Below are 19517 nucleotides of genomic sequence, written 5' to 3' on the forward strand. Positions count from 1 at the left end.
CAGCGCAGGCTTCTCCACATCCTTAGTGGTCCCCTTCAGACTCCTTTATTGACCTGGTATTATGGAAACCCTCTTGGTGGAACCAATCCCCAGGAAACAAGATAGAATTTTGGTCCCTGTCGTGGCTGCAACTGCAACTAAGGAGGACATCTCTGAGGTGATTCCTTTGGTCTGTCTACCCAACAGAGGGAGTCTTGGACTCTGGACCACTTGGGAAAGCGTGCAGGTGCTTCATCCACCTTTGCCGTGTGTGTGCTGAACTACCTTGCCCATTTGATGAGACTTCAGCGAGACTTAGCTGAAGTGTCAAAGTAGTGAAGACTCAGCAACCGCTGGAGATGCAGAAGACTATAGAGGCTCAGTTGTTGATCATGCAGCCTTCTGTGTGGCTTTTTTGTAATGCAATCAATGAGATGTCCTGTACTGCAGGCACTGGCATCTCCATGTGCCATCATGTATGGATGCACTTATGTAATTTCACATACTGCTTTAAAGCATGTTTCCTCACCACCTCTTTAGACAGTTCTTCCCCGATTGGCCCAGAGGTCAAGGGGACACTAACTAGATGTGAACAGGATGGAAAGATGCTGTCTGCCATTGGAGTGCATTTTACCACCACTCAACAGTCTCCCTCTAGGAATCAGAAGGGAGGGGCAAGTACCTTTTTTGTAAAGCACAGCAGCCTTTCCAGGGCACTCCTGGTGAAGGTTCCCTACACCGCAGAGGGGGTAGATATAATGGACACCATTCCATCTCCAGTCTTTAGAACCAGGGCTTCAATGGAGCCTTTTCTGGGATGTTATTCAGCACTCCTGATCAGTTACCCAACTTACATTTTCTGGAGGCAGTCATGGGTCAAAAAACTTCGGAGGCCTACTGCAGCCCTGTAGACTGCTCCAACTCCAGAGAATTCAGACACCCACGCACTTGGTAAAGAGAGTCCAAAGTAGTGGACCGACTAGAGAATTGGGTCTTTTTTTCCTCCACAATGTTGTTGAGAATGTGTAACTATTTAGCCTCCATGGCATCTTTTCAATGGGTGCTTGTGTAAAGTGCTCCATCTTGCAGAGGATTTAATCAGATGGGGCTGAAAGAGAGAAGATAAAAGGTGCAGCAGCAAGCATAACAGTGCATTTGCATTTGTGGCTCAGGTGTACAGAGTTTGCAGAACACACTGAATCAGCATTCTTGGTCTCATTCCTTAAACGAAGGCTCTTATTTGGTGTGGAGATTAGTCGACACCTTAGAAGCATGAATGGGCAGGTAAAACCCTTCACACCTATAGGCATCATTATCAGCCTTCCTAAAGCTAGATTACCAAAATGCATAGGACTAATGCAAGATGTGGTTTCAGAGAGGCTTGGAGGAAGCTCACAAGGTGTGTGTGTGTGTGTGTGTGTGTGTGTGTGTGTGTGTGTGTGTGTGTGTGTGTATAAAAGCTGACAACAAACTCTACTATTCAGGGAAAGTATTCTGCTAATGTTGGTGCATGACTTTCATTATGTATCACAGCCTCAGCTTTTGTTACAACAAGACTGAGGGACAAGCTGCTTTGCCTCTCTATGTGGGCAGGGGACACGTGTTTGTTATACTGTTATCGGAAAAAAAAAAACGCACACTGTTGGGTATAGATCTGCTCCTTCAGGATCTGGGCAGCTTTGTTACCATTTGTTTGGTATGCTCTGATTGTGATAAATGTTAAAAATACTAAGGGGTAACAAAATGTACAGTGAACATTTTGGTTCAGGATTTTTTGTGTGTGTGTGTGTGTTGGATACTATTAAGACCCCCTTAAGTACCGAGCTAGTCTGATGCTTCTTATAGTTTGACATCAGCTCCTTGTAATTTTTTTATGTTCAGAAAGCACGTTTCTTTCCAAAATTATTTGTGTGTGTATATATATATATATATATATATATATATATATATATATATATATATATAAGGTGTGTTGGAACTGTCTAATTTTTTCAGCTAACAGATTTCAGTTGTCGTTTACCTTTTTTTTGTAAGTCACTCAGTATTTTTGCTTTGTTGCAATTCGTTTTAAAAGCATGTGTATCATATTAATACATGAGACTTTCTGAAGCTGAGTGTATGACTCAAGGCTGGTCTTGTGTATATGATACCTTGTCTATGCTGATTATCGGTAGGTATGATCTCATAATAGTTTTTGTAGCAAAAAAGGACATTTAGTAAGGTTGTTGAGCTATGCATGCAGATTTGCATGCCATCTGCTTCTTCAGGTTAATTATTTTAATCCTGACCTATTACATAAACATGCAATGTTTGTTAGTTATTACATTTGATGACCCTCTTGAGTCTTGTTTTTACAGTAACACTAACTTCTTGCTTTCTTTTTAGGGTGACTGTCGATCTTACAGTTATGTCTGTGGTGTTTCCAGTAAAGATGCTCCTGACTGGGATTCCCTTATGTTTCTAGCCCGACTTATTCCTCGTATGTGTCATAATATTAATAGGTATGTGTGAACACTTTTAATCCTTAGCAACTTAGAAGCTCTTTTTTAACGTGTGTGTGTGTGTGTGTGTGTGTGTGTGTGTGTGTGTGTGTGTGTGTGTGTGTGTGTGTGTGTGTGTATATATATATATATATATATATATATATATATATATATATATATATATATATATATACACACATACACATATATATATAAATATACATATATATACACATATATGTGTGTGTGTGTGTGTGTGTGTGTATATATATATATATATATATATATATATATATATATATATATATATACACACACACATACACATGCACACACACGCGCGTGCAGTTGGGGGGGCACAGATTACTATTAAGATAATTATCTTTTCTTCACATTTTAATCGCGGTGGTGGTGCTAGCGTTGTCGCCTCACAGTAAGACGCTGTCCGGTTCGATTCTCAGCTAGAACGTCTTCTGCGTGGAGACATGTGTGAATGGGTGTACCTTCGTTGAAGGTTGTGTGTCATTCCTGGCAAGCCGGTACGTAAAAATCAACTGCCAATCATTAGCGGACCGGAGTTCCGCTGTGGCGACCCCTAACCGGGAAAAGCCGAAAGACACAAAAATCTTTTCTTCACATTTTTAATTTTTCAGCAGACCTCCCTATACTGTCAAGCCCCTTCCTCACTGCAGTGACTTGTGTATGCCCCCATTGACTGGTCATAACTCTATTACCTAATTGAATGAGTTGATCTGAGATGAGCTGTCATCCATGGGCTGTTTGGATTTTTTGTTGTGTCGTGTCCACAGTCCTACAGTATGCCTGTTGTGCAATGACATCAGTGTAGATCTTGCCTGATGGCTTCTGTATTCTGCATGATGTTCTTCATTCCACATTGCTGCAGTCCTAACTATTGGGTAGTCCGCTGTCCAGTCGGCCCGAATACCAAAGTATATGGCTGACGTCGGTCAGGGCGCATTAGACTGACGCCAGTCCGCCAGGGACCTAACGCGCATGACCGACGCCATATCCTCAGTCTTTTTGCCGCATGGTCCGATGCAGAAGCAGTTTTATGAGTGCAGGTTGGCGTTCTGAAATTTTCTGAAGTCGGAGTTTCAGACCGAATCAAAGTTAACATTTTGGTTTTTCTTGCCTCAGTATTTAACCGGATGTCAGAAAAAGTGAATAACTGTATTTCTTGTGGGAAACAGATACCTCATAGGGATTACCATACCTTGTGTATACCTTGTTTAGGGCCTGAGCACGACGTTGTTGGATGCCGCTCTTGTGCTAGATTTAACAAACGCACTATTAAGAGAAGGTTAGACTGTGCCAGGTTAGTGTTTGGGAAGCGTTAATTATAAAATGCCGCCGGATGCTCCGACGCCCGCTTCAAAAAGCGCAAGGACAAAACAGCGAAGCCTAGGGTTGATGAACCGCAGTCCCGGACGCCGGTTCTTTAGAAGGCTCAGTGGAGCCAGAGGTTTTGCCAGGAGTTTCTTTGGAGTCTCAGGCAGAGACTTTACTGTTACAGGATGTGCCTTCTCAGGAGGTAGGCCAGGCTGAGGGGCTTCTCAGGTAACTGTTCTTCCCTCTCTTCCCAAGGTAGTTAGAGCCTCTCCTTCTGTTTCCAAAACTTCTTTGAGAGGTAGGCCAAGTTTAGCTTCAGTGGGGGCTTCTCCTAGCACTTCAGGTTCTGTGCCTAAGAAACATATGCTTAAAATGGCAGAAGATTTGATTACTATGATTAGAGGTTCTATGCCCCTCCTGATAAGAGGCCTAGGGTGGAACCTGAGTTTGAGAGTTTTGAACAGTGTTCAGAGGCTTCTGAGTCTTCTGGAAGACTAGCAGGAGTATCCTCCTTATTCTGATTCTGATGTGGATGATTCCACTCCTACAGCTTCTCCTCCTGAGGATTTCTCATTTTCAGAGACTCTGCATTCCATGAGGGAGCACTTTAAATGGGAAGGCCAAGATTACTCTGATTCCAGGAAAAGGCTTAGGGAATTCTTGTTTTACCCCAGCATAGGCCCTTAGCTATACCTCCTGTGTTGCATGTGGTGGAAGATGTTTTGCAGAGGCTTCCTGAACCCTGATTCTTTGCCTCCTGCTCCTGTTAAACCTGATAGGTACTATAGGGTGCCTGAAGCTCATAAGTATCTTTTAAGAGTCCTAGGGCAGACCCGAAACTGTTTCTCAGGGACCTAAAGGTGTTAAGGCCTCTGTTGTTAAAAACCCTGTTCCCACTGATAAAGAGGCAAGGGCTTTGGATAGATGGGGAAAGAAAGTGTATACTTCTTCCACTTTAGCCATGAGGGCGTTGAATTGTCAGTTTCACATGCTAAAATATCAAAATTATCTCCTTTCACAATTGAAATCTAAGGTGGATGCTTGGAAGGTATTGAGTGTAAAGAGTTGCTGGATTTAGTTCATGTGTCTGAACAAGTGGGTAAGCATTCTTTGCAATGTGGTTTTGATGCTGTACAGGCCTCCTCGAGGGTGGCTGCCACTAGTTCTGTTCTTCGCAGGCATGCCTGGTTGAGGGATCAGAATTTAGCTGAGCATGTTAAGACAAGGATTTTGGATGCTCCTTTACAGTCTGATGTGTTGTTTGGTTCGCCTGTGGAAGCAGTTTTAAAGAAAATGGAGGACAAAGCTAAGTCTATGCAAACTGTTAAAGATTTTTGCAGGTGCAGCCAAAGTTTAGTAGAAATTGGCCTACTAAGGGATGGACATATCCTGCTTATGATTCCCAGTCTAGGGTAGGTCTAGACGTGGTAGGGCAGAGCTCAAGGTTCTTTTAGGCCTAGAACAGGAGTTCACCTGCTCAGACTTCTGGTGAGGGCAGGGTCAGTCCTTTCGTAAACAGACCCAATGACCTGCCTTTTCAGCTGCCAGTAGATTCTCGCCTGGCAGCTCCTTTGGGAGGAAGACTGTCTCTTTTCAAAGAAAATTGGGATTTAATTACTCAAGACAGATGGGTGTTGGATATCATTCACCACGGTTACAGGTTTTATTTCCATACATTGCCCCTTTCAAAGGCATGCCAGACGTTCCTCCTCCACAAAGGAAAGAGGCTCACAAGCAAATTTCTCTGTTACTCCAAATAGGGGCCATTCAGCCAGTCCCTGTATCAGAAAGGGGCCTAGGATTTTATTCTCGCCTGTTCCTAGTACCAAAGAAGGGGAACACGTGGAGACCAATTTTGGATTTATCTATCCTCAACACTTATCTGGACATTCCCAAGTTCAAGATGTTGACGTTACAACAGCTTTTACCTCTGCTGGGCAAAGATCACTGGATGGTAACTTTAGATCTCAAGGAAGCTTACCTTCATGTGCCTATAAGACTAAGTTGCAGGAACCATTGAGCTGGAAATTCTCATTATCAGTTCTCTGCATTGCCCTTTGGCTTATCTACTGCCCAGAGTATTCACAAAGGTTCTGGCTCCAGTGATAGCTTACTTCAGGCTAAAAGGAATTCAAATCTATCCTTACTTGGACGACTGCCTGATTCTGGCTCAAGAAAAGGAAGACCTTCTACAGCATCTGGAATATGTTATAGCAGTGCTAAGATGCCTAGGGTATTCTGTGAACGAAATAAAGTCCAGTCTAGTACCCTCTCAAGACATGTGCTTTCTGGGTGTGAGACTGAATACAGCAGCCCAGATGGCCTTTTTAACCCCGGACAAACAAAAGAGTCTATCCCTTTACTTCCATCAACTATCTCATCAGTCCGTGCTGACTGCAAGGACAGTCCTTCAAGCATTAGGGTTCATGGCATCTTGTATTCTGGTGCTTCCCAATGCCAAACTGCATATGAGGAAGCTGCAATGGTATCTCAAAATGTATGGACACAGCACTGCCAGGATTTGGACACTGTCATTCAAATAATACCTTGCCTTCAAAAAGAATTTTTGTGGTGGGCTCAGGAATGTCACCTAAACAAGGGACTCTCTGTGACCCGCCAGAGGCGAGTCAGATTTTAACGACAGATGCCTCGGACATTGCTTGGGAGCTCATCTAAATGGAAAGTGGATACAAGACAAGTGGCCTGCCAGACTACAGCATCTACATATCAACATGAAGGAGATGTTAGCAGTCCAGTTTGCATTAATGGCTTTCAAGGAGTTACTTCTTCCAGGGCAGGTGTTGATTCTAACAGACAACACAACTGTCATGTGGTACATCAACAAACAAGGGGAACACATTCTTATCCTCTATGCAGGCAAGCAATGATTTTATGGGAGACTGCGCCAGCTTGCAACTAACTCTTCAGGCAAGGTTTCTGCCGGAGCACAGAACTCCTTAGCAGATGTGTTAAGCAGACAAATCATGGATCCCCACGAGTGGAAACTGGATCTTCATGTATTTCAGAAATTGACAGTGTCATGGGAACTCCAGACATAGATCTGTTCGCTTCTCCACTAAACCACCAGCTGCCAAAGTTTTGCACAAAGGGGTTTCATCACACAGCTTGGAAAGTGGATGCTCTGTCTTTCAGTTGGAAAAATCTTCATGTGTATGCCTTTCCACCTCTGCCTCTTCTTCCAAAGGTGCTCTTAAAGGTCAGACAAGACAAGCCAAGGATGATTTTAATAGCTCCAGATTGGCCTCGCAACACTGGTACCCACTACTAAGGAGTCTGGTAAGGAAGCCTCCATGGCCTTTACCTTTGATTCCTCATCTGTTATCTCAGAAGGACGGTCATCTGCTCAATGTCAAGCTTCACTCTCTTCATCTAACAGCCTGGCATATTCTGTGTTGAAACACAGCAGGTCTCAACTTCCTCAACAAGTTTTAAATGTGATTATGGAAGCTAGAAGACCTAGTACAAGGAAAGTGTACGCAGAAAAATGGAAGAGATTTTTATTTTGGAGTACAGCAAAGAATTTGGAGATTTCTGAGCCTAATTTGAGTGTGGCTCTTCAATATCTTACTGAGTTATTGGACAAAGGTTTGTCCTTCTCTTCCATTAAGATTCATGCTGCAGCAATTTCAGCTCACTATGATTGTGACCCACCATTGTTTTCATCCTTTGTTCAAGCAGTTTCTTAGAGGGCAAAGAATATAAGACCCCAGAGCTCCTACTCCTGCTTGGGATCTCAATTTTGTGTTGGAAAAACTTACTCTACAACCTTTTGAGCCTGCGGCTACTGCTGAATTGAAATACTTGTCATGGAAGACTGCTTTTCTGTTGGCTATTACTTCTGCAAGAAGGGTGTCTGAGTTGCAGGCCCTTATGGCAGTAGAGCCCTTTTGATTTTCCATAAGGATAGGGTATCATTACGCACTAATCCTTCCTTTATGCCTAAGGTGGTTTCTAGTGTGGCTTTAAACCAAACTATTCATTTGCCTACTTTTTATGCAGACCCCCAAAATAAAGGGGAAAAGATTTTGCACACTTTAGATGTACACAGGCAATTGCGTTATTATTTAAGCAGGACTAAGGATTTTAGGCAGTCTCAGCAGTTGTTTGTTTCTTTTGCTTTAAGTTCAGAGGGCAAGCCTGTGTCAAAACAAACTATTTCTAGGTGGATTGGGTTTTGCATTGCATTTTGTTATTCCCATCATGGCAAGGAGATTCCAGCTGGGATTAGGCCTCATTCCACTAGGGCTACTGCCACTTCAACAGCATTTCTAAGGGGTGGCAACTAAGGATATTTTGGAGGCAGCTACTTGGAGTTCAGTGCATACTTTCTCTAAGCATTATCACCTTCCTCTCTACTCTAAGTCTAGGGCTGGTTTTGCCACAGCTATTTTGCAAGGCATGTTGTCAGCTCCTGCTTCTTTATGATTTGCCAGCCTCCTTACCTCTGCTTTGGGATTCTACCCAATAGTTAGGACTGCAGCAATGTGGAATGAAGAACATAGTACAGTTTTGTACCTACCATAAATGTAGATGTTCGAGGATCCACATTGCTGCAGTCCTCCCTCCTTCCCTCTGTGTTTAGGGGTGGTTGTGTAGGTGAGGTTATATGCTGATAATTTTGTATATATTGTACATATTTTGGTGCAGGTATATTGGGCCTTGTCTTTTAGGGTCTTCTGACATCTGGGGCAAGAAAAGACTGAGGATATGGCGTCGGTCATGCGCATTAGTACCCTGGCGCCCTGACCGACGCCATATACTTTGGTATTCGGGCCGACTGGACAGCGGACTACCCAATAGTTAGGACTGCAGCAATGTGGATCCTCGAACATCTACATTTATGGTAGGTACAAAACTGTACTTTGTCAGCCCATTTGTTTGGGGTGATGGGGATGGGCAGTCCTGGATTAGTCAAGAGCCCTGTGGCCCAGTCGTTCCTGACCAGGTGTCATAAGGAGCTGTCCATTCCCTCGAAAGAATTGGGTGGTAAAGAGAAGGCTACTTTACTGTGGTCCTACAGGGCAGGCACTGTACCCTCCACCCCCCAACTGCTTTTCTGAGCACCACTGTTTCTGTATTCTGAGCAGAATCATAGTTCCATAAACAGGGTTCCTCTTGATTTACAGTGAAAATGCTCTGGGACAGGCTCAGACCCCACTAGGTGTAACACGTAGTGCTCCCACTAGTTTGCCACCCCATGTTACGGGCCAGAATCACTTCCCTCATCCCACAAAGATTGAGTCAGCATTAGTGTCACACTGCCCCCCCCCCCCACACACACACACACACACCCCACTGGCCAGCTGTTATAGGCACCTGAGCCGTTAATTGATCTCAAGTTCCATGTGTCGTAGTCAGAGCTTTTATCTCTTTATCCCTCTAGCCATGGAGCTGGCCTTTAAGAGGCATTCCTTATAATTTGGGCAGAGATGGGCCATCCCATTTTCCACAATGGGCTGTAGTCCTAACAAGGAGTCCCTTTCTTTCTCTTGGGGTAGGCAAGCCGGTAGAATGCTGCCTATTTCCACTTCCACTGTGTTTACATTTACCTGCAGTTTGGAACCACATGATGGCTAGATCTTTGGATGCAGAGTCTCCCTATTTCAGCCTTAGCCATTGTGGCATCTAGTGACAGTGACTGAATTTAATTTCACCTTCAGTTTTTCTTTACTGGCTTTCAAGAATGTGGAAGTCATGGCTGTGGTAATAGTAATAACATACATAAAAGTTATAAGCCCTCTATCTAAACGAAACATCTCTTTCCTTCAACAGATCTCAAATCATTTTTTTTTATAGAAATGTGATCCTTGCTTCAGGGGGAAAAATAGCATTTCCTTTCCTTTGCATAAAAGAGTTTGGTATCTGTGAAAGAAATTGCTAGTTTCACACAGACTGTCCTTCATGCTGGCTGCATCCCAAACTGTTTACATTTTTAGATGGGAAGGGTTATTGCTTCAGGTCAGCGTGCAGGTTCACTTGAATTGTACTAGTGGTATTAGAAGTCTAACACCACTAGTACATGTTGTCAGCCCATTTGTTTGGGCTGACCTGAAGTAACCCTTCCCATTCAAAAATGTAAATCAGTAGGGAAGGGTAACATGGAGCTGGATTCTTATCCTGTTACTGTACAAGTGATCAGAGTTGGAGACTGAACTTAGATTAGTGCATTCCCATGACAGTGGTTCCATTACATAGTTAATGAACCATTGTCTGCTGGAATGGAGTTGAAGATGCCTATGTTGTTGGTGCTGCCATCATGTGGTGGTGTGGTAGCAGTACAGTAGTGTGTTTCATGATTTTGTTTTTAAGGTTGACTGATCCTATTGAACCTTTCAGCATAGAACAGTGGAATATCAGAAACATATAGTGCTATAATTACAAGGTGCACAGAAAGTTAATACAGCAGAGGTTGCAATAATATAGTTACGGTCGGACACAAATCTCCATCCTGCAGAATATGAAGTTTAAATGTGCAATACTTATTTGCTTGTACATAAAAAAAAAAAAGTTAAGAAGGTTGTCAGAAGTATGAGTCAGGCTGGGATACAGGTCATATGCATAAATGGAAGTAGTTAATTTGCATTATTTAGGTATAGTAACCTTGGGAAGGAAAAAGTAGCAGTAAAAGAAAGGGGGCTGCAAATGTGTACAGTACATGTGCTTCACCTCTTCATGCACAATGCTTCACATAAAGCAGTCAAGGAAATGAAGCTTTGCTATGTGCTTCATGAAACTTAGCTGCTTATGTGTGTGTCATGGACAGTTAGACTGGGGATATGTTTTACTGCCTTCATCTGTTTGGTGGGGGAGGGATAACCTATTATAATACTATAAACTGAGTTTATCTGACTGAATCATGATGTATGGGGGCAACGTTCTACCTTTTGCAAAGCATAGCTGTTATAATGTTCTTAGACTGTAAGAAGTATGTTCAGTGATACAGATGTTGAGGTGCAGTTCACACTGGTGTACACAGGGGCTTAGAGTATATAAAATGCAGTCAGACTGATATGTAGGCTTAGAAGTTTGTACCTAGTACAGTAGATGCAGGACTTGGGGTTAAGTGCAGCAGAATGTAGATGTTTTAGTATGCATGATCCTTTACAAGATTAACAGCAAATGCCAGCACGGTTGGAGTAATGTACATGATTGCTGCTCTGTGCAGGTAATTATTGAAGTTGGAGCAGGAGGGGTGTTAAAGGAAACTAGTACTTAACCAGGAAGGATTTATTTATTTTTATTATTTACTTATATGTTGTTGACCGGGTTAGACCCACTAGGCTAGTGGCATCTTTTCAGGGAGACCCTAAGCAGAGTTTATACTACTAGGGGAAATTTGGCCAGGGCATCTGGGAATTTACCCTACTCTTTCTGATACACACCCTTTTGGCCTTATAATGAAGAGCCAGTAAGGAAGAGGCTAGCTGACTTGATTATAATCTGGTTGCTTGATTTCATGATCATTGGGTGCTTATACAGAAGAATAGGTGGAGGAAGGGTATCCTTAAGTATCCCCAGTGCAAGTCCATTTGATTTTTTTGTAAATAGGTATTTTCATGCTCACTTTGGATGGGGCGTAGGTGATAATGTCTTTTTGGTGGAAGACGAATACCAGATTGCAAATGCAACAAAAAAATGTACAGTTTGTTCATTCATTCATTCATTCATTCATTCTGATTACAGGGTTAGTCTGTTTCAAAATCATGGGAAAGCTGGCTTCTATTCCCAGTACTCAGTTGGTGCAAGAAATGTGTATGTGATGCCAGCCAGTCACATAGCACACCCACAAAAATGAAGCAAACACCCAGTGGTAGATTACCATTACTTCCCACACATTTTCTTTTGGGGGGTAGACAGAAACAAGTAACTGCCAACAACCCCATGTAGACACCACGACTCTGCTTAGAAGTCTCTCCAGCTGAGAGTCATACTGGAGAAACAAGTACTATGAGGCAGCAATACTAAATGCTGTACCACTGTAGCACCTTTGCAGAAAAAGACAAGAAATTGCTAAACAGTAGCCTAAGTTATGTGTTTAGATGAGAGTGCTAAAGACCACGTGCAAGTGTTCTCAGGCGTATGGATCAGCAGTCAGTAGCTACTACTTAAAGAAAGTGTTGGCAAGGAAGGGGGGGGGGTCTTTGTTGCATTTGTCTTCAGAGCTCATGTTAGGGAGGTTGAGGTAAAGGGGAAATAAACTGTAGTGTTAAGTAACAGTTATGACCAGAAAGTGATGTTGCTGTTCAAGTTTAATCCTAGATAGTTTAGATCATCAACACACAGGTATACTTCCACAATGTATATTCCACTAACTTTAATTTTTACTCTTTCCTTTTTGTCCCGCCCTGCTGAGAAGTGATTTCGTCCATATCCTAATTAACTTCTGTGTAAATGAAGCACATCTTAGCTTGCAGATGTTGCTAACTTTCTACTTTAGGTTTGATAATACTGCGATTTCACTGCTGTCTTTAATCCATCACAAGAAGAAACAGTAGGTGTTAGAGACGTGGCATTGCAGTAACTGTCATTTCTTGCTTTGTGTGCACCGGGACAAACCTAAGCATGCTGTCTGAGAGTGCCAGATGTTTGATAATGGAAGCACAGTTTTGTGGAGTGAAGGAGAGTACAAAAATTATACAAGGAATCACATTTGTTTAGTATTTTCCAGCCATGGATGGTTGTGTCTTTTCACCTTTTTAAAGGTAAGTTTGTTGTGATTGAAAATGTAAGAACAGCTAACTCATCTGCATATTTAGTGTTCTGTGGAACACAGGCTGATTCCCTGCCTAAAGGTGTAATATGTCCAAAAAAGGACGTACTGCCTTTGGAGGCTATCATGTTGCTCCTCTTGAGTTTATCTGAGTAGGCATAACATTCTTACTACAGGAAGTCCCTTCAAGGACATTTATGTTAGGTTGATGTTTTCTTAATTGTGTGATTTGAATGTTGAGGCTGCCCCGCACTGGCAGAGATCCCAGTATTTCCAGTTATGTCAGTGCTGGTGAATCAGTTTTCAGTAAACTGTCCCTGCTTAACTGGGTTTCTATTCTGTGGCTCTGTCAGTCGTGGTCTTTGATAACTGAAATGTAACCGGCAGCCTGCAAGCAGCATCTTTGCCCTAGGTTCATTTACCCAAGGTTAGGTTTGCTAGGTGATGCTTGTAGAACACTGCTTGACTTAATTGCCTGTTAAGTTTCTGACTCTCCGTGTGGCCAGTGCATGGTTTATTCAGGTAATGCTGGGTACAGCCCAGTGTGCTGCTCATTTGGCCACAGGCCTACCTGTGCACTGTCTCCTAATGTGTTTTCAGCTGAGGTTTTCAGCATATATTAATGCTTCTGGATCTCCTTTCTCTTCCACACAGAACAATTGAACTCTTGTCAACACTTCTCTTTAGCAAGTCAGATGTGGAAGTATTTTCCATTTATTGTTATTTTCAGAAAGTTTTTGCAGCAGGTGGCAAACTTTTAGGTGCTCCCCCATCCATTCACATTGCATGGAAAAATTGTTATTGCGTACATATAGGTTCATAGGTAGGTATTAGGCTATCTGCCCAAGGGCATTTATAAACCTAGCCAGAGTGTGTCAGCTTTCGCTGCCCCATTGATTAATTAACTGAGCCTCTGTCAAGAAGGGCCAATGAAGTGATCTCAGGGGTGTATTTTCTGTTAACCATCCACTCATCAAGATTTCTCTTGAAGAGTGTTAGTGAGGGGCTCTGCCTAATGTAGTTAGGAATTTTGTTCAAAAGCATGGGGAGTCTCTGTGACAGGAATCTATCCCTCCAGCATGTTCTATTTATTGTTGTGGCGAGGTTTAGCTCACTAGAGCGAGTGGCTCGCAGTGACTTGGATTTCTTTAGGTGGAGCATGTCCATCAATTCTGAGTTGGACATGGCTTTGTAAGTCAGACAGAGATCACCTCTGAGTAAGCGATATGCGACTGAGTACAGCTGGAGTTTTTGCATTCGGGCTGCATAGGACATATGTTTGAGGCCAGTAATCCTCTTGGTGAGGTACTTTTGTGGTCTTTCCAGCTGTTGGAAGTGTCTTGTGAGGTACATCCCAAATGGGGCATTGTACTGTATGATGGGTCTTATGAGTGACGAGTAGAGGGGCACTATACCCTCTTGATTTCTATATGCAAATCCTTTAGTAATTAGATGGGCTACATAGAAGGATTTCCTAACTACTTTGGCAATATGATTGTCAAAGGAGAGATTACTATCTACTTGGGTCCCCAGATCTCTTATTACCTCTTCTGTATTAAGGGGGCTGCCATCTATGTGGTAATTCGTGGGTGTTTTGTTTTTCCCAAATGGGATGACTATGCATTTTTTGGCATTTAGCTTGAGACCATGACTTTGGCACCAGGTGTCCGTCTCAGTAAGGCCCTTTTGGAGAATGTCCGTATCAGCCGGAGAGTCAATTATGGCTCCCAGTTTGCAGTCATCGCCGAACTTGGTTAGCCATAGTCCTCCTGTGTTTGCATGTACATCTGAGAAGTATATGCCGAACATTAGGGGTCCCAGGACCGAGCCTTGTGGGACACCACTTGTGACTGGTTTAGAGTCGGACCTGGAGCCCGCTATTCTTACCGTGTGAGTTCTCTCTGTAAGCCAGTTGGCAACCCATCTCGTGACGTAGGGGTTTATGTTCAGGCTGGTGAGTTTTTCTATAATTCCCGAGTGGGGAATGGTGTCAAAAGCCTTGGTGAGGTCAAGGTAGACTGTGGGAACTACCTTCCCCTCGTCTATGGCCTTGGTGACTGTCTCAAAGAAGTCAACCAGGTTTAGTAGGCATGCTCTGCCCTTAACAAAGCCAAACTGGGTCGGGTCAAGTGTTTGGAGGTTTCCAGTGTCTTTGTTAATGAGTTCCATGATGATGCGCTCCATAGCCTTGCAGACCAGGCTAGTCAGACTTATGGGGTGATAGTTACCAGGGTCAGTTGTGGACCCTCCTTTGTAGAGCGGAATAGCCGTTGCTGTGCACCATTCTGTGGGCATGTAGCCTGTGGAGAGGCTGAGGTTGAACAGTGTGTTTAGATGGGGGGTTAGTTCGTTCTGTAGTTTGTGCAAGACTCAGCCTGGGACACCATCTGGCCCCATTGAAGCTGTGCTTTTGGCTTTTGAAAGGGCTGTTTTCACCTGTGCGTCTGTGATTTCCAGGTCGCTACACTTTTCCGGTATTGTTGTGGGCCCTTTTGGGAGTGAGGGGGGGGGTGAACTTTGCACTGAATCTATCTGCCAGGATATTGGCAGTATCAGTGGGTTCAGTATATTTTGTGCTGTTTTGCACTAGCTCAGAGCATTTCTGCGAGTTGCCACTTAGATTCTTGACATAGCTAAAGAAGACTTTGTGGTTATCTTTCAATTCCTTGGCTATTTTTCTTTCGAAGTTAGCCTTGGAGGATTTTATGAAGGACCTTAGTTTCTTACTGATACTGATCGGGGATGTCTTTCCTTCTTGGGATTTGCTTTTTTCTGAACTAGTTTCCTTCTTCTATTGTATAGCCTGTTTATGGCAGGGGTCCACCAGACTGGTTTCCTTCTCTTAGGGGAGTGAGTCTTGGTTTTGCTAGGGATGACACGATCCATGCATCCTTGTAGGTGCTCATAGAGTGCATTTGTAAAGGTTCCTGCATCTTGGACACTGTTATCCTTTAGCGTGGGGGCTGTGAAACTTACCACATCTGTCTTAAGTAAGGTAAAGTTTGCTATAGAAAAGTTTTTCACTGTGGTTTCCTTGGTTGGTGGTGTGGTGTGGACATCCAGAGTAATTATGGTCTGATCTAACCAATGACGGGTGGACTTCCGGTGTGGAACACCTGTCGCCCATGTTGGTGATGACCAGGTCCAATATGTTTTCACCTTTGATAGGGGAGTTCACCAGATGATCCAGGGCATTTGAGTTGATAAATTCCGGGAAGCGCTGGACCTGGGAGTTTGTACTTGAGTAGTTTTCCCAGTTAACGGTAGGATAATTGAAATCGCCCAATATCAGGGTGTTCAGTAGGACCTTCATGTTTTCCAGTGTCTCCAAAAAGGCTGAGTAGTGGTTCTGGGTCATGGTCATGGAAGGTGATCTGTAGCAGGCCACAATTTGCATTGCAGATTTGCCAGATGTTAGTTGCACATGGATGATCTCAGACATATCATGCTGCACCACTAACCTGGAGGTGTAGGTATCCTTGATGAATATGGATACACCCCCTCCTTTTGTGTTTCAGTCCATGTTCTGTGGCCGAAATTTGTGGTATGAATTGTAGCTCTGTAGTGCTGGGTTGCTCTGTGGAGCCTTGAACCAGGTTTCAGTTACTGTACAGATGTCTCCATTCTCCATACTGAGGAATGCTTTGAGCGCGTGCATTTTGAGATTTAAACTGCTGGTACTGAGTAGCATAACCCTCATTTTTTTATTTCTGCTGTTTACGGACGTGGGTTTGACTTTTGAGCCTTGCCTAAAAAAGGCACTATGGGGGCATCAAGAGCCTTGGCCAGTATTCGAAAGCCAAAGGGTGACGGGTGCAAGCCGTCTCTTGCGAAGCAACGAGGCTTGTCGAGCATGTCGTCCCAGGCTGACAGACACTGGATCCCCTTTGAATGACACCAGAAGCGTAGCCAGTTGTTGAACTTGATCATTTTTTCTTTATACTGCAGTATCATTGTTGGGTGAGGGCAGGATGCTACTCAGGGTCAGGGTCATACCCGCCTGGGCTACATGATCAGAGAGATCTTCCATGTCTCTTTTCATGTAGTCCAGGGAGGTACGTCTCAGGTCATTCACACCAACATGAACAATGACAGAGTCATATTTCTACTTGTTCTGGAGTGACCGGAGTGCTTGTGTTATGTGGCGGATTCTGGCTCCCGACAGGCAGCTAACAGTAACCTTCTCCTTGTCCAGCCTAGTGAGTGGGACGTCAGTGTGCCTGACTATAGAGTCACCTATTACTAGTGTGTTAGGCATGTTATTTCGCCTTAAGGGCTGTGATTGTGCGGCACACTGATTTTGTGTTTAATGTGTTGTCTGATTTGTGATGGGAGGTGCAGGTTTTTTGGGTGTCTGCTTTGGAGGTCTGTGATGCTTTTGCAGGTTTTTATTTAGAGCCTCCGAGTATGATTTAGTGTATTTATGTGTATTTTTTTTGCCAGTGCTGGTTTAGTATGTCTGTGTGAGGCTGGAGGTGTGGTGCAAGTGTTAACCTTCTCATCATGACTGCATGTTCCAGTCTTGGGTGGAGAGAGCTTAGCCTCCAATTTAGCTAAATAATTGCATCTCTCGCATATGTTAATGTTTTGTGGTAGGAGGAGAGGATTGTCTTGTACATGAGGCAGTTGTAACATTGCCTCGGGATACCCAGGTTCACCAGCTGGACTGGAGAGTATACCTGAAATTGCCCTTTTGTCATTCCTGAATAGTAGGGTGAGCTGCTTAATCACTTGATTGGTGAGGGGTGAGTAATGAGCCTTGTCCTGCTGGGCAATCAAGTGTCGGGGTATATTAGTGCTTGCTATTAGGTCTGAGCAAGTGCTGGACTTTAGGATGCTTTTTAAGTGCTTAGGTTGATGTGAGAGCTTTGTCTGTCTTGGTCAGACCAACATCTGTTGCACCTATATCAGTTGCCGTGGTGACTGTCCTCCTCATTATGCCCAGCTTCTGCTGGCACTGTTAACAGGCACAGAAATGTGCTCTCAGTCAAAAGCATATGAAAGAAAAATTAAACATCACAATTCTTCTAAGTGGGTATGTAGTCAGCAGGTGCTGAAGCTGGAGAATTACTTGTATTGGAGGAATAATGACCAACCCTACCCAGCCTATCATTGGCATAGACATGATTTTGGTTTCAAACTTTGCAGTAATTTCCATCACAGCTGATGAAACAGAAGTCTAACATTGATTATAGATTAATTAAAATACTTTCTGTGACATTGTTTAGATACTGTAGCTACCAAATAAATGTAAAACTGTTAGATCTGAATTGCCTAAGAAACTTTTAAGATTGTTTTACCTTAGCATTATTTTAATAGGTTTAATTAACTAAAGGTAAACGGTTGCAGATGTGGTTTCATGTGGTCAGGCAGTGCTGTTCATATATGTAGTTTTGACGGGTTTATGATTGACTTATGTGCACTTAGAATTCTCTTCTGTCACGTACAACATATCAAAGTAAGGAATTATTGAAGTAAGACACTTTGAACAAGTGTATGGAGGGGGCAAATCTGTGCCTCCCCAGCTTCCCTGCTAACCTAAATATACCAATTCCGAAATGGCACAATATGGCAAAAAGTAAACATTCCCTTCCTCTGGGAGCGGTCTTGTAGGTGTACAGCATCTTCATTCACTTCACTTTTTGAACTGCATTTTATTGGCACAATTTAATTCTGGTAAAAATGCTTTTAAAAAGAGTGTACTTCGACCAACTACAGGTGACCTATTTATGACCTATTGCACTAGGCTGCTGAGAGTTGGATACAGACTTGACTTCATCATTGTATTGAGTAAATGTTTCCCCGGCTTTTCTGTGTAGTTGTCATGATTGTATAATCATCAGGGCAGAAAATTGTGTTTCACTGTGTATGTCAGATTGAAAAACACAGCTGGAAGTAAGACATAACTTGATAACAGAGGAAATGCAAAATCCTGCTGATTTTGTTTAGATCAGGCCTGTGAATGACTCTGGCTTCCGGTGGCTGGGCTGTCATTGAGAGATCATGGTTGTAAGAACAAGTGATTCATTATTGTTACTGTTATTGCAAATTTAACTAGTGCCATTATGCCTTGTAGCAGCTGAATGATTATTTTTTTTTGTATTTCATATTAATCATATTATACTCCAAACTTGTGAATATTGATTTGGGCTATTACAAGTTTTTAATGAAAAGTATGCCCCAAGTCTCATTTCCCTTAATGTAACCGTTATCTTGCTTCCCTAACCCTTCATGTCTGTTTCTCCATTTCTAGAGTTGTTTATATGTTTGGTCCGCCAGTAAAGGAACCTCCTACAGATGTCACACCTACTTTTCTAACAACCGGAGTCCTAAGCACATTACGGCAAGCTGACTTTGAAGCTCATAATATCCTCAGGGAATCTGGTAAGTTTATTTTGGCTTGTTTTCCCACCTGCCTAACGGTTAACCCAACAGTTAACAGATGCTATCGCTAATAGAATCAATAATCGGAATCAGTACCATTGTATTTATTAGTAAACATTACAGAATGCTGCTGAACTGCATAAAAGAAGTGTAACAAAAATTAATATGCGAAAGCTCATAGTTTCAACTGTTTCTTAAATGTCATAGTAATTTTTGCTGTTTAACATTCCATTTAATCATTTTTGGAATTATCTGATTGTGAGAAAGGCCTCACAGACTTGGCTGATAATGCCTGCCGCACTACCTGACAGCTGTTGAATATTTAGCAGCATTACACATGACCGTTTAATGTTTGTCCACTCATTATCAACCCCCTTTTTGTCATGGAGGTCAGGGAGATTTCTCAACTGTAAATGCATCTCATCTCTCGAGCAAGTCCCACTCTCGTATGTTTGACACTTTTTCCTGACTGTTGCAGGTTTCTCTCACATAGTCCATCCATTTCTTGACTGAACATTCTTGTGTTCTCTTGTCGTTTTCCCACCTTTTCCAAAGTTGTGTAACCAGATCACGCACTGCATTCCTGCACG

At 42.9% G+C, this 19517-nt stretch overlaps 1 protein-coding gene across 1 annotated transcript in view; it reads left to right on the top strand.

Moving 5' to 3' along the window:
* GMPS (guanine monophosphate synthase) overlaps positions 1-19517 on the top strand; it is a 1355954-nt gene that overhangs the window by 1183434 nt on the left and 153003 nt on the right. The window contains exons 13-14 of the mRNA XM_044070497.1: positions 2365-2480; positions 18797-18927. Of these exons, the coding sequence (XP_043926432.1) occupies positions 2365-2480; positions 18797-18927 (247 nt within the window). The remainder of the gene's footprint in view (positions 1-2364; positions 2481-18796; positions 18928-19517) is intronic.

The sequence above is a fragment of the Protopterus annectens genome, chromosome 4.part1, assembly GCF_019279795.1.
Source record: "Protopterus annectens isolate FY-2018-M chromosome 4.part1, PAN1.0, whole genome shotgun sequence".
Taxonomy (NCBI): domain Eukaryota; kingdom Metazoa; phylum Chordata; order Ceratodontiformes; family Protopteridae; genus Protopterus; species Protopterus annectens.